The sequence below is a fragment of the Anarrhichthys ocellatus genome, unplaced genomic scaffold, assembly GCF_004355925.1.
Source record: "Anarrhichthys ocellatus isolate YVR2014 unplaced genomic scaffold, GSC_Weel_1.0 scaffold30, whole genome shotgun sequence".
In the NCBI taxonomy this organism is placed as follows: Eukaryota; Metazoa; Chordata; class Actinopteri; order Perciformes; family Anarhichadidae; genus Anarrhichthys; species Anarrhichthys ocellatus.
Window position 1 is genome coordinate 2,505,894 of NW_022280060.1, and position 16,181 is coordinate 2,522,074.

At 42.3% G+C, this 16,181-nt stretch overlaps 1 protein-coding gene across 2 annotated transcripts in view; it reads left to right on the plus strand.

The window, feature by feature from the left end:
* Nucleotides 1–16,175, plus strand: part of faf1 (Fas (TNFRSF6) associated factor 1) — a 68,613-nt gene extending 52,438 nt beyond the window's left edge. For both annotated transcript variants that reach the window (XM_031863890.1, XM_031863889.1), the window contains 4 exons: nucleotides 3,611–3,691; nucleotides 4,358–4,435; nucleotides 8,306–8,521; nucleotides 15,381–16,175. In XM_031863890.1, the coding sequence (XP_031719750.1) occupies nucleotides 3,611–3,691; nucleotides 4,358–4,435; nucleotides 8,306–8,521; nucleotides 15,381–15,464 (459 nt within the window). In that variant the 3' untranslated portion in view covers nucleotides 15,465–16,175. The remainder of the gene's footprint in view (nucleotides 1–3,610; nucleotides 3,692–4,357; nucleotides 4,436–8,305; nucleotides 8,522–15,380) is intronic.
* The last annotated feature ends 6 nt before the right edge of the window (nucleotides 16,176–16,181 follow it).

The following is a 16,181-nucleotide window of genomic DNA, read 5'->3' on the forward strand; positions in this document are numbered from 1 at the left end:
TGTAATAAAGTTCAAGGTTTAAGTTCATATCGGTGACTTCAGCGTCTCTGGTGTGTATTTGTATTCCAGTTACAAATCAAACCTTTCTGATCTTAATTTCCTTGACTAGAGCCACATTCAAAGGCCCTGGTGGCCACATTTGAGTCTTTAAAATTCTTCTTAAGAGATGAACCACAACATGATGAAACTGATCAGTCGGCATTGTTAAACTGTGACAAGCAGAGAATACTTAACCTTTTCACCTCACTCCCCTTTAGTTCTAACTTAATGTACCAACTAAGTCTTTGAATAGGGACGGGACTCAGACTCACTGTGCTGCTCTGCGTCTGTCGACTACCACTCTTACTCCAATAGAAAGTGTTGAGGGATACACTGCATACAGACAAGTGAGGGAACAGTGGTGGGAGTCTTTTCATGTCATAAACAGGAATCTGGGACAGTATGACAAGGAGGTCCCCTCTTTGTCAAATACTTTCATCTGACCCTCTTCACCATTTACTGATGTGTTTACTCAGTGACATCAAACAGGAGAATGAATGACACTCTATGCGTGTTCGTCCAGACAGGTTTTCAGTCAGCGGACTTCTAGAGACATCCTCTCAAGCTCTATTTTGCTCTTTAATTTTTATTAATTTATAGTCCGAGGTTTAGAAATTAGCAACAAAACAGAATATACAGGATCATTGTAGACTAACAAGTGTTTTAAATTCATTTTTTTAAGATATACAGAAATTCAGTTAAGATTTGTGATCATTAATAAGAGCCTGTTCTTCTATCTACATGTCACACATGTTTTGGTCTGTGTATTGTGTCTCTCTTATTCCCACACTCCTCCATCAGACTCTCACTAACGTTGTTGTGCCTCATTTTTAACTACTGTATCTACGTATACGAACCAATCAACTAAACAGCCTTTCCAACAATGCTAATGGGATAGTCATAGCATTTCAGTTATGGGAACAGTGGCTGTCACACACACAAACAAACACACCTGAGGGTTAGACTTCTTTTTCTTATTGCTGCAATACTCACTTGTCACACATCAAAAAATCAATGACAAGAAGAGACAAGAGGTATTCAGAGTATGTCCATGTGTCAGATCAGACGGTGAATCATGATGTGTACTGTTGGTTCACACTTTGTATCGTTTGGTATTTTTCAGTATTAGTAACTTGGAGTAGTGATACTAAAAGGATGCTTTTGTCAATACTATAATTAACATAAACTAATGTTCTATAATGGTAAATGTTTTCTAAACTCAAGCTGTCAGACAAGAACTTTGCAGAAATGAAACAGTCCAACTTACAGTTAAATGAGGACCTGGCTGATCAAGAATTTGAAACTGTCCATGAAATCTTTCACTACTTGACACTTTCCGGGACTGATTTGGTTGACTAGCTTACATTGTATGTTGACCTCATTAAGTAATATTTAGGGATATTGAAACTATATTTTGTTGTTGTTTTAATATAATAGCACACATGCTCGTTATGTCATCTTAAAAATATGAGATTACGCGCTCCATATTTGGCTAACCACAGAATGATTTTGAAAATGATGGTGCATGTTTCTATTTCTTACAACCTGATTTTTCTCTTTTTTTATGGCATCTGCGCAGAGTAGTTGTATTTTATTACTGTGCTGTCATCACTTCTTTTATAATCATTGCAACAACTGGCTTGGTCATTGTACAAGAGTTTAGCAAAGCTGTTCTGGAAGGTATTGTAGTGTGATAATTGCCCAGGTGTGGCCTGTCAGAAGGAAACGGCTCGTGAAAATGTCAAAAAGACAGCGTAGAGAGTATAATTGATGATGAAAGCATAATGTTCCAGTGTGATTAGTACCAATAACCACAGGATTTTAGTATATCCTGTATCTGACAGGACCTATCCCATCTCCAAGGGGAAGTCAGCCTTGACTCTGGACTAATCCCATCTTCACTGTAGCAGCTCTGAGGCACTGTTGAATTTCCCTCTCTCCCTTCCTTCCTTCTTTCAGTTTTCCTCCTTTTTTTTCCCCCCACCTCACCTTTCAAAGACAAACTCAGACGCGAACACAGACATCCACCCGACCCAGACATTCCACTTTGACAGTGACTTTTGTGTCTGTCTGGAAATGGAGCAGCTGGACAGCCACATTGTGCCTTCAACCAACCTTTCTGACTTGCCAGTCATTCCTATGGGTGTCTGTGTTTTAGCTTAGTAGTTAGTAACAGACGACTCACGGCAGGATTTGTGGTCGGCATCTGTCAGCGTCACAGGCTATTTTCAGCTCAGGTCATTTCACATGCATTTCATGTGATGAGCAGCCAAAACTAACCAATGTCCAGCAATGGTCAAGAGCACGGAACATGCATATCTTTTGATATTCGAGGAAACTGAAGCACCCTGGGGAAATATAACTCGACATCAGAGGAGCACGCAAGGTCCACAGAAAGGACCTGAGCTGAGGTTTGTTCTGGACCGTCTTGCTGTGAATTGTCAGTGAGCCACAGTGCTGTCCAAAAACAAATAATTACATAAACAATTTGCCCCAATTAAAGTAGCTCTAAGCGACACAGGCAACAGCAAATAAGTGTTAAATTAAATTTCTTATGTGAGCAAACATTACATGTGTGACAGCTTGCATGTCTGACTTCTGGCCACCGAAATATGAGTTTATTAACAGAGACAGCCCATGTGTAGCCAACACGATGAGTAGCCAATATATATATATATATATATATTGAAAAGCCTCCAAAGATAAGATCTTTACATCACATTGTTTTTGAGCAGATACATGGTAGGTTAATGTTTCACGTCATGCTTCTCATGCGCATTAGGTCATTTTAGGCAGATGGTGCATTTGAAAACGCATTACAACAGTACAAAATGGGTATCAAACGTGATCTATTGTGTGCCATGTTTGCGTGACTCGGGGCCAGTCTATTGAAGGTGGCCACTTTTGATGCTTTTGTCCCTCTCTGCCATTCTTTTACAGTTTCCTTTCAATGTCCATCTATTATGCGGGCCAAAAGCACAAATGTATCCTTTGCATTTTCTGTTTGAATGCAACAATACACACTGTCCTTTTGCTCAGCCACTGCTTAGCTGCACAGTAGCCCTCTGACCATCACAATAAGCTTCCTTTGCCATATCCGGGCTGGCACACAGCATGGGCCTTCAGAAAATGGAAAACTAATGGCTGTGCACTGTTAACACAATGGACGCTCGTATTTAGTCCCAGTCTTTATATAAAACACTTTGTAGCCACAGCAGGTAGAAAGAGAAGGGCCGCCTGTCCCCTTTCCTCTGTACAAACAGGAAGAGAGAGGCAAAGTGAAAGAAAGAGAAAGGGACGGTGAAACTGAGATGAGGAAACATAAAAGAGACTCAGGGTCTGGTAAATGACAGCACGGTCACAATGAATCCCCTCTGGTGCTACCCTTTCATATCTGGTGTTTGTACGTTACCACATTTGACATGCTGCATTTTCTTTTGCTTGGCTTTCTCTCTCTCTCTCTGGCTCCCACACCCTGCGCCTCCGCTTAGATGTTTTGTCCTTGTGTGTCCTTTTTATTATGTTGTTAGTTAATGGAAACAACACTTTCTTTCTCCCCGTCTCTGCCCAGGACGAGCGTGAGGCAAGAGAAACGGTGAAGAGAGAACAGGACGAGGCCTACCGTGTGTCTTTAGAGGCTGACCGTAAAAAGGTATTTTTGAAAAATAAAACACATTAGCTACTTGAATGAATGCGTTCCGAGTTAGTTGTGGTATTCTAGCCAGCACGTGTACATCATGTACGTCATGTTTTGTGATTACGAGCTGTTATGTATAGAATATTGTGTTGTGGTGGTAGCCAGGAATAAAAGCTGCTGCTCCCCAACTAATGTGGAAATAATAATCAATTAAATGTGCAGGTTAAATAAGCGCTACTTCTACCACGATTTTACATTGTTTCTTAAGAAAGCATCACCTCCATTTTCTTATTGTACAATTTTAACTAATTTTGTGTTTCTAATAAAAGTTAAATACCTTGGAGTTTACTGCTGTTGTTGTCAGGGTTTAATGCTATTTAGCACAACGGGTATATTAATGAAATGCAATGAGCTAGCGCTGAAACTGTTACTCGTTTCATAGATTAGTCACTTGATTATACGGCAAAGTTCAGGATAATTAAATAATCATTAAAATCCTATATCAAGTAAATTAAGACTCATTCCAGGTTTACAAATGCCTGGATTTCCTACTTTTCTCAGATTTTGTGTCATGTCATTAGCTTTTACTAGATTTAAATAATTGAGTGTCTAAATCCAGTGGGAAACATAGTACCTGTCATTTGGTCCCATTTAATCAATTCATTCTTTTTCTTTGTTCAGAGAGAAGCCCAAGAGAAGGAAGAGGCCGAGCAGGTTCGCCTGGAACGGATGAAAAAGGAGCAGGAGGATGAGAAGGAGGTGAGAAGAACAGCGATACGCCATAGGCACATCATACTCTCATTATGCAAATTACCAAAATTAATAACCCAACTTGATCAGTGTAAGGCTGAACAAGGACATGTTTTGCCAGCACGCAGTGATTAAGCCATCGTGCCGTTGTTTTTTTTGTTTTTTTTTCTTGCTCTCACTTCATAATAATGAGTCAATTAGATTGTGGTTTTGGGTGAAGCCTGCCAGTCAGTGAAGCGTGTGTAGTGTGGGCGAACAGGCACACAGCCATTTCAGAAGAATAAAATATTCTAATTACAGCGAGGCACGTCCCTGTTAATGTCACCTTACATGCACACAGTTATTGTTCTGTTTGACTGCTTCGCAGTACAGCACACAGCCTCATATTGAAACCCAAGTGAACAAAAGACTGAGGCAATTCATGTACACAGTCTTGTGCACAAACACAACCTAAGCAAACACACATATTCACTTGAAAACAATTATTGTATGTGAAGAGGGGGCAAACACACACACACACACACACACACACACACACACACACACACAGAGGCAGACACGCACACTGTCACGCATGCAGGAAAAACAATAATTGTCTGTGAGGATGGCACCAATGTTGTAATACAGTCTATAGTCATACAGTGTAGTCCCGCTAAATGTTGTTTACTCAACAGCAGAGCAGAGAGCCTCGGGCCCTGAGAGGTATTGGGTGACCCAGCTCGCTCGGATTATTTGTCACTTAAGGTAAACGGACAACAACAAAAGAGCCCCAGGTCAGGCCTTCTTAATTATATCACTGTAGTCCACTAACCAAACTGTGTCCGCACGCTTGTGTATTTTAAACAATGATAGCCATTTTGGCCTTGTGTTGCCTACTTATATCAATTTTCCCTTTCCCGGGCCCAATGGTTTCCATGGTGTCTCCTGTGTTTACAGACTGGTGTTGTGTTTGTGCTACAGTCTAGATATTCATAAATATGAGTGCGACCAACAGCTGCAAGACCCGGACAATGGTAACTTCACTTTCTTAAACTGTTAAGCAGGAGCTAAAATTCACCTGAAATATTACCTGGGTGCCCTTTTGTTTTATCACAACATAATACTGCATTTTGTGGTGGCTACTTCTATTTCTGACTACTTTAAGGTTTAAAAATACACAAAGAAAAACACTATTGGGGAATTGTCATTAAAAAAAAAATCTAAAAATTTCAATTTCAACAGTAACTTAACTTAATTTTTGAGCGATTATTTTGTTGCTTCATTTCTGGGACGTTTTTGGTTGGAAAAAGAATAAAAAAATGTTTTTTTTATCTTCTTATACGTAGGAAACCACAAAAGTCTAAGTAATGTAAGAAGTTAACAATAATTCATTAGCTGCTTTTAGCAGCTTAAATCAGACATTATATTTTCTACCATAGATATAGTTGAAGAAATGCATATTTAATAAAACAATTGTCCTCATTTGCATATACCTATTCAAGTAAACAAGTTATAATTTGATTTAAGCATTTATATTACAAATGATGCTCTTCATCTTAACAGGCAACTCCTGCTTACTATGTTGTCACTTACCGTAAACAGACTTCTAATATCCTTAAATAAAAATCAACATATCTGAATACTGTGCCAGGATTCCTTGTTTTACCATAATATTAATACATATTTTCATAAAATACTTTAATGTTGTTGCACTTTACAACTCTGAGAAAGTCAAAAGTGCACTGTGTAAACCGTTTTTACCTCTTGTTGTTTACAGTTTTCTGTCTTATGAGTAATCTAGTCGTGTATATGACAGAAACTTCAGACACAACAAAAACATCAGTTGCCCCAGAGAGCGGGCAATGCTAGTGGGAGTGCTTTCTCTGAGATTCTGTGCCTTTTGTGCAAAGAAGAGTGAGATGAAAGCAGGAGCTGGTGAATTGAGGTGGGGTGTATGTGCATGCACCTGTGTAGGTTGACTTTACTATTTACCTCCTTCAGGGATCTTAGCATACAGTTGTGCGGCTGTCAGGTGCACCGCTCTCCCCCACCCGTCATCTGTTTGCTTTCTGTGGTTAGCCGAGCGGAGCTGGAGCGGCGGATAAATGGACGGATAGATGCTCCTGATTATTTGTGTGGAGCAGCCTGGGCCCGAGGCTCGACCAGACGTGTGTCCTGTGGTTTCTTGAGGGACGCTACCTCTTACCTGTGTGGGTGTTTGTGCTTGTGTCTGTGGTTGACTGCATGTGTATGTCCCCCACCACACACACACACACACACACACACACACACACACACACACACACACACACACACGCACGCGTCTGTCTATTGTGTGTATACGTGTGTGCAAGTCTGTCCCCGGGGGCCCCTTTGACTCAGTCAGCATCAGCTCTTGTACCTGAGGGAGCTGATGGTGGAGCGGCACGCGTGCTACCCTGCCCACCCAACACCAGAAGCTGCTAATGAGCTACTGTTGTACACTCTTATGAAATATAATTGCATTATGGTTTGTAAATAAAGCCGGGGCATGTTGTCACAGCATATGCTCCCCGGCTGGCCAAACAGGAACAACAAGGCGGGGGAGGAGGGAGGGAGGCGACGGGAAAGGAGCAGAGAGGAGAGAGGCTCCAGGGAGCGGCTGAAGCGCGGTTTTTGAAGCACAGGATGTGGAGGACGACAGTTGATGGATGTCTTTGTGCTATGAGACACTCTCACTCTGGTGTAGACCAAATGTACCACATGTAGTGTCTTTAAAATCAGCTCTTATGAAACATGACTTTCTCTGGTTGACACTGTGATATTCAGCAGAATCTCAGGTTTCCCTAAAAGACTGAGCAACGGCAATAAAGCATGAAGCACCAGGAAAACACTTTTTAAAAATACTGAAATGCTACTTGGCAACCTTCTGGGCCTCACCAGGCTGTAGGGAACAGGGTGATGCACAGGGCAACTAATTCAATAACATTCTCAGGACAAGAGGATCCTTTAATTAATGTGAGGCAACAGTTCTGCAATCCGACTCTGGGAGCAACTTCTTGGCTCGTCTTTCACACGTGTTTGGTTAGCGTGTCGTCATCTTCATAACTGCCAGCGACAGCGTTACTGTTGAGGTTCTGGTTTAATTTGACTATAAGCAGAGAGCAGAGAGCCAGGGGTCATTTTTGAAGTTACACTTTTATTGAATCTCAGATTTTTTTTTTTTTGATTCTGATCCAGAGCACTTGGAATCAGCTTCCTTCCTCTCCTGCAATTATTCAATTCATTTTATGAATGTGTCTTTTACCTTGGTGTTTTTAATGTGCATTAAAATAAACAAGCTAAATTAGAAGATGTTTTAATCAGGAAAGCATTTATCCTCCCTTTTCGTAAATGATCTACAATTTTCTATCATTTTAGATCATCACTGGATTAACCGAGTAACTTTTTACTCCTGCTCACTTTCTGTCAACAGACTGTAAACCGATCTAATATAGAGACTTTATTATGCTAATAGGCTTGAAAGAAGAAGGATTGCAGCACCAGTAATGACAGCTGCACCTCACCAGCACCTGTATGTAAACAGCTCTGCCTTCACTCAACACAGTGAATCACTATTTCATCTAGAATCTTTGTTTTTTTACTCCTTTCATTTCCTCAAATCATTTTCATGTATTTTAGTATTCACAGAACAGAGTGAAGTTTTTCCTCACTTCACAGAATGATGCATAGAGTCTGGAGGAGGCTGGTGTTTGCACCGTCTTTGCCTTGTTGATGTTACCTCTGTTCTCTTCAAACAAGGAAGTCCACCTTTAATCAATTAGGCCATTTGCCTGATAGAAATCTGGCCCTTTCTCTCGTTATTCTGAGGTATTTGACAGTTGTCAATGTGCTGTACTGACCAAAGTAAAATTCTTGCAGGCAATCCGCTTGTCATTGGAGCAGGCCCTACCGTCGGAGCCTGACGAGGATTCAGCAGAGCAAATCAGCAAACTGCGAATCCGCACACCAAGTGGCGAGTTTCTGGAAAGGCGTTTCCTGGGCAGCTGTAAGCTTCAGGTCCTCTTCGACTTCGTGGCCTCCAAGGGATACCCCTTCGAAGAGTTCAAGCTCCTCACCACCTTCCCTCGTAAAAATGTGAGTGTTACACCTTCCTCTCCTACTTAGAAAGCCAGCACGTCAACGAAATAATGAACGCCTTCTGCCAATAAATGTCCAGTGAAGGGGCTTTAAAAGACCGACACAAATGTAAGCTGTTCAGTTCACAAGTGGAGAGGGAAAGACGTCAAATCTCTGTCTTTGTGCGGTCTTTCATAACGTGCTAAATTTGTCCTCGCTGCAGAAGAGTAGCAGCAGGTTATGAATTGTCCTCGTTCACGGCTAACATCTCTGCTGGAGAGATCCACAGCTGTAATTGGCTTTTTCCATTCTGGCCGGGGCTGAACCTCAGACGACGGCTGTGCGTGGAGAGCAGCAGGGGCGATAGTTAAGGCAATCTGTTTTTGCTGAGGGATTATTATTATTTCTTGCTTTTTGTCACCGTTTTTTTCCACAGTGTGTGTCGCTGCTTTTGTTTACTCGTACCTGTGACGGAGCGAGCTAAGCCCGCTGTTTATCCACCCACCTGCGCACACGTATTATTCTGTGAATATTAATTACTATCAGTCCATTGTGAATACAGTACCCTATGATTGTGTTAGGATACAGTTGTCAGCACTAACAGCAGTATTCTCTATGGCTCTTTTGCTGACGCCCGGCAGCACTCGGCCATCTACAGCCAGTCATTAGAGGGCCTAGCCGCCGCGCTCTGTGGCAGAGAGCTAATGAGCTCTGTTTTAACTACCAGTTTAATTAGCCATGCTGCTGGAAACAAAAATGGGATTTCCATTAATCAAGAGAGGAGTGCATGTGGAGGGGTGGGTGGTGTTGGTTGTATAGAGGTGTGTGTGTGTGTGTGTGTGTAGGCTTGCCCAGGCAGTGTGCCATCGTAGTCTGTAGAGACCGCCGGGGCACAAACACCTCAAACTAACACACAAATTAATGCGTAGCTCACACTCTTCATTTCGTCACAATCACACACTTCAACACATGCACAAATATTTTCAAGCAAACACATGCCCCGCTCACAACTTTGTCACTTAAAGGATTCACAGTTGTCTCTTTATAATCAAGAGTAAACATGTGTTTGAGACAGAGATAAAGATGTGTCTGCATCGCAGATGAAATTCCGGCAAAAACAGGATGGGAGGATTAGAGGGGTAGAGAAGCGAGGAGAGGCTGCTGACTGCAGAACTAGTCGAAAACAGAGAACAGAGAAGACAAAAGCTTAAACAAAGAAAAGATTTAATCAGAGAAACTGTCTGAAAGAGGAAAGGATAGAGAAGACAAGTGGGGAAGTTATTAAAAAGAAGACGATGGGAGATAATTCCAGAAAAAGGAAAGGCGAGAGATTTGGGGAACGAGAGGAGAGAAGCAGCTCGGTGGTAGTGCCAGTATGAGGCTGTGAACACAGGCCCCTGTCTAATCCTGCAGCTCTGTGTTGTAATTAAATGAGAGGGAGCATAGAAAGCCTCCATCCCGTCCAGACGCTCTCACTGTTGCTCTGCCAGGATCAGAGGATAGAGGATAGACCACTATTGCATTTGTAATACGGCACAAGTGTTGAAACCTTCTCTCCCTTTTCTACTTTTCAGCAGCTTTGTGCAGCGTCACTCTTTCTTTTGCTATTCCCCTCCTCGCAAGCCTGCTTTATTCCATACATTCAGCTGTAACACAAATTAGTGGATTTGCTCAAGTTGTGTTGAGTATTTTTGGCTGAAACTACAATATCATCGACCAGGAAAACGGGGCTGTGTTGCGATCATCTGGTCACGCGGGTGTATTCACATTTTGTAAATCATCTTTTGACAATTTAAGGTAAAACGTCCGAGTCAAATGACGTCTTTGATTCGCGGGTGGGTTTTTTTTTCCGCGGATAAGTGTCTATTAGTCTCCAATTTTTGGACTCAGTCTGTTCCCCAACATTTGGTATCAGTGGCTTATCTCTTCAGCACTACAGCAGGCCTTACACTGGCATCATTTGTACTAGGCTTAGCCGTGCTCAGGGAGCTAACCCTTTCTCCGTTTCTATGACTGTCAGCGAGTTTGAGGAAGGAGGGGGAGACTTTTAGTGTTTCAGTTTTCAGCTCTCCATTCAAGAATTTCTTCCTTTTTTTCTTTGATACTTGTTGAGCACAAACCACCGTTGAAAGGCCCGAGGTCTTCTTCCTTCAGCTCGCGGTGAACATGTTTAGACTGCCGGTATAGTAATTGGCTGTCAGCCCTTCCTGCCTGGCTGCTCACACAGACACCCAAACACTGTCATACCAGCGTATTCTTTTTCTCACTGTGATACTGTACTCCATTTCACCTTCTCTTAATCCGTCTTCCAGCTCTGTCAGTTGAATTTGCCCGAATGATTCTTAGACAAAACCTGAGATGCAGGACAAATAAACAGTGGCACAGAAGAGGGTTGTACTGAAATAGATTTGACATCTGTTGTACTGGTATGTTTTGTTTTTCTTGTCCCGCTATCATGAACGAATCGTATTCACAGGAAGAACTACGGCGGTTTATTTTATAAGCAGTAAACGGCTTCATGGTGCTGCTCTGCTTCATCTCTGAGCGTGGATGTGAAACGTGGCTCTATACACTATAAACTAAAGGCCAGGATCTCCAGGATCTCGGCTCAAAAACACGCTTTGCTTGTTGTTACTTCACTTGGAAGTAGCAGACCCAATTTTTTGCATATTTATAGGTTCTGGAATTTCGAAGGAGGTCAAAGGAGTAGATTTTGAGAATTAAAAAAAAAAGTTAATTCAACTTTTTTTTGTGGAAAACCCATACCAGGAACAATGTATTATTGAAAACATATGTTACATTAACATTTGTAATGTTAAAGTCTGAGTTTAACTCTCAGGATCTCGACCCTTTCATCACTTTCAAACCTCTGCTGCTCCTCTGCCTCCCAGCTTTCCCTCCCTCTGTCTCCCTTTTCCCTCCTCTTTCCTTCTCCCCCTGCCTCTCTACCTCCCTGCTCAATTATACTTTTGTTTTCCTATCCAGCCTTTGTATCCTCCATATGCCTCCCCCCCCCCCCCCAAAAAAAAGAAAATCCCTTTCTTTTTTACCCTTTCAAAAAAATACCCTTTAAATATATTTTTAAAGCATAAACTATTTAATCGTATTTCTGTATTTCCTCTCCTTTGGCTTGCTCTCTCCTTTTCTCTTCTTCCCCATTCCCTGTTTTTTTTGTTCCCCCCCCCCCCCCCCCCCCCTTCGGTCTGTGCGGTGCATTTCTGCCTTTGAAGTGCCGCATTCTGGTCTGTTCTTTTCTGTTCACGCCCCGGCGCTACGTGCTGTCAACGCTCCTGGCAGCAGATAATGATCTCCCACTGCTTTTGTAATTGGCCAAATAAACACTTGACAACACTAGTTTAAAACAGACAAGTTATTTGGTTTTAATTAACATAGTAGGGCCTGTAATGGCTTCATTAAAAATGCGTTATTTCAGCTGCACGTTTGATTACGTTGGAAACGGACATCTCGAGGGCCTGTGTTTATTTTCCCTTTCTTTTCTTTCGCGGCTCAGCATTGCTTAGTGTCGCCTCCTCTGTTATCAGTGTGTTTTATTCATTTTAATCAAGTGCCGTACAGTTATGGTATTTATTTTAAACTGCACGTTAAGTGCTAATTATGTGGTTTTGACCATTGAAAATCTGCTATTTGATAATGCCAAATACACGGGGTTGATATTAGCTGATTATTTTATGTCACGCAATTCTTCACAGGAAAGTAAAGACAAAATATCAAAGATTGCCGAGATGCACCATCTGTGTTTTTAATTAGTTCCCGTTTTAAAATTAGCCTTTTTAATGCTGAGCCTCTAGATATTGTATAACCTCTTTGGATTTTGCTTTTGTTCAATTGAGTATTTATTCTGTTCATTTGTGTATTTTTAATTAACTTCTGGAAAACCTTTTTTTTTTTTTCTCACAAATGCTATTTAGACGGATGGAAATCTTTGTAAATTAATTTCGTCTTTTTAAAATAGTCGGCCCCTAATTTAGCTGATTGATTTGATCTAAATTGGCGGATGAAAATGATATTGACTCAAGGTTAAAAACAAACTGCAAAGCAGAGAGCTAGATTGTGTCTGTCTTATGTACGTACGTATGTATGTATGTATGTATGTATGCATGCATGCATGGCTGTGTAGGCACAGGAGGAGAGAAAATGGCTTAGGCAGAGCAGAGGAAAAACAACAGCTTTGTTTGTTGACAGATGCCTCCATGCTTATGGTCTGTTAATTGGATAACAATGTAAACAATCACCGATGGCGCCCGTCTCCTGTGTCAGTGTGGCATCTTGTTTCCCTACTTTCTTTTTGAGAGTCAGATGCTGCTCTCCCCCCATCGTTTCTCCCTGGTGAACTATACGAGCACAAACACTCTTCCCGAATTCACTAATAGCACACACACACACACACACACACACACACACACACACACACACACACAGGCTTATATGTAGACCACAGACACACTTCTGCACACACACACACACCTGCTCCACCCCAAAGCCTCATTTACTCCTACCTGACGCTGTGGTGTCATAACAGCCTGTCGGGTTCATTAGCATGGCAGCCATTTGCGACGCGCTGCTCCTGAGGTGGGAAAAAGAACGCAGCCGACCCTGTTGGTCGTTCTCCCCACTGTCGGGATGGAATATGCTTCTTTTTTTTTTTTCAGCAAACTCACACACACACTCATAAAGCGACACACACACCATTTTACCTCTCTTCACGGCGTGTCGCTCCCCGCTGGGCTGCAAGGCGGCTGGCTAGGTGATGGGGCATGAGGTTGATGTGGCAGCCCCTCCCTGCCACCGCCAGGCTTCCAGGGACCCCGCTGAAAAGTCAAGAGTCTAAGTGACACGTTGAAATGAGGACAAGGAGATGAAAGACATGGAGTCAGACTGCCGACATTTCCAAACACCCATGGGAGATGGATAGGTTGTCTGATGCTGATATGGCCTCTTCACCTTCCCCTATTTTACTTGCCTCCTTTTTCCTCTTCTCTCCGAATCCTCGTACACCTTCTGGTTTTACAGATGTTGTAGTTAACACAAGTTTAAATGTGTGGATTGTTGGTGTTTACTTATATCAATGCTTTCTGCCTCAAATCACCATTGTTTGAGATGGTTTGAGGTATCTTAAATTCTTCTTGGGAGCTCAAAAATCAAGTTAGATTTTTATTGTATTTATGTACAGAGCTTCATTTGCACTTTTTAAAATACCGGATCGTGAGGCCACTTGTCACATAGTCTGCAGGAGGCGATTGTAGGTGAAGTTGTGGTTCAGTTCATGGTCAGAGTTCACATTTCCTCCCCTACAATAGTCTGTCTCAGACCCATCACTCTGCTTGTTGTGAGGTCGACCTTTACCATGCTAGCTTGCCCCCCCCCGACCTTTCTAAAGCAGGTACAGGGAGCTGGTTAATTATCCCTCTGTGAGGTTAGAATAGGAGCCCTAATCAGAGGGGCTGACGTAGCAGTCATCAGATAAGCCCTGGACACATCTCCGTGTCACACCACCTCGCCCATTCAGCCCAGGTGTTAGATTGGCCCGATGTAACACAACCCCTCCAGTGATTAGCTCACATAAGCTAAGAGAAAAACGTAGGTCAGACCCCCTTCATGTCAGCTAACTCCATCACCTCCGCTGTGGGTGGTACTACATTATTCCTCTGCCTTTAGACAATAGCTGTCGTGCAGAGCATTGAACGCACATAAATGTTTCTCTCCTCTACGTTTCGGTTTGACCTTTGTCACAGCTGAAATAAGGCATTATTAGTCTTTAAAAACACACAGTTGACCTCTGAATCACCACTACACTCTCTCTCTCTCTCTCTCTCTCTCTCTCTCTCTCTCTCTCTCTCTCTCTTGCTCTCTCACACACACACACACACACACACACACACACACACACACACTAACCAACCAGATACAACACACACTTTCTCCCGTCCTGTAACGTTCATCAGTTTGTTCTGGATTGGAGCCTTTTTAAGAAAACAAACCTGATGGCCCTCTTAGGGAAACGAAGCTCTAGCTGCTCAGATTACTGCCTTGACTTTTTTTTAACGTGAAGCTAGAATAATACACACTCTCTTACTTACACACACACACACATTCAATGAGCTCAGCAGTAAAGCTACACTGTTCTCCTGTCTGGATTGCAGGGCATATATGGTGGGACAACCGGCAAAGGATTTCAGTAGTGCAGAATGACTGAGGTCTCGTCCACACAAGTATGGATAAATCTGAAAACGACATTTAAGAAGTTAACATTTTCCGGTTAACCCGGAGATTTAAAAGCCTGCTTGTGTGTCTTAGGCCTGTAGAAGGTTTGTCGTACAGTATTTATCCACTTTGCTGAGCACTTTGGTTAAAATCTCCTCTTCAAAAATAGCAGCTGAGTGTGGAAGGCTGAAACAGAAGAAAAATAAAAGGCGTTTAGCAGCGAGGACACAGTTAGTCAATGGATGGATTAGTTCATTGGCAGAAACATTTTTGCAAACAAATTTGATGGTTTTTCTTTTTTTTCTCTCTTTAAAAAAAAAAAAAAAAACATTTGCTGGTTCTGCTTCCTCAAATGTGAGGATTTGCTGCTTTTCTGTTTCATACTATTGTACATTTAATATTTTTGGTTTATGGACTGTTGGTTAAACCAAACAATCGATTGGAAGAGGACATGCTGGCGTCGTTGTGACGGGCATTTTTCACTATTTTCTGACATTTATTGACTGAATGATTAATCGGTGAATTGAGAGAAATATGTGTCAGATAAATTGATAATGAAACTAATCATTAGTTGCAGCCCAAGTATTAAGACATTTGATTGCCGGTGGTCTGATATATTCCCTCTACTCCCCCCCCACACCTTGTCTCTTCTCAGATCACCCAGATGGATCCAGGGTCGACTCTGCTGGAGGCCAAGTTGTTTCCGCAGGAGACGCTCTTCCTGGAGGCTAGGGAATAGGAACTGGCCCTCTGGTACCTGAGAGGACCGACTGACTGATAAACTGGCTGGACACACACTAGTCACCGAGCATGGGCCCCACCAGTCCGGGCCTACACTATACACACACACACACGCACACATAACCAATCCTCTCAGACGTACATAAACACACTGGCATGCACGTCCAGTGACACACAAGTGCAAGTAAGCTTCTCTGCCCTCGGCCTGGTCGTGGCACATGAATGCCAAGTGTACACGTGTTGCACAGAGGAGCAAAGACAGTATCACAAGCACACGGCCAAACATTTACCTCCCCCAAACCTCTCTCTCGCTCTCTCTCTCTCCTTCTCTCTCGCTCCTTCTCTCTCTCTCCTCTCTCTGTCTCTCTCTCTCCTTCTCTCTCTCTGTCTCTCTCTCTCGTTCCACAACTTCACGTTCACGACAACACAACACAGTACAATAACAGAATCGAGAGACTGAGAAGACAAATCTTTGTCACAGGAAAATAATAAAAAAACAAAAAAAACATGGACTTGTTCCCCTTGTGTCCACATTCAACACACCAAGGCTGCTTTTTTAGAACATGTTTTTTTTGTGTTTGAAATCAAAAAAAATGCTTTAAAAAAAAAAAAATGGAAATAAAAAGCAAGAAGAGATGTTGCCTGGCAGAAGTCAGGGCGGTTTCATCTACACCTGTATTTCCTCCCTCAACCTTCCCAAACTCCACTTTCTGTT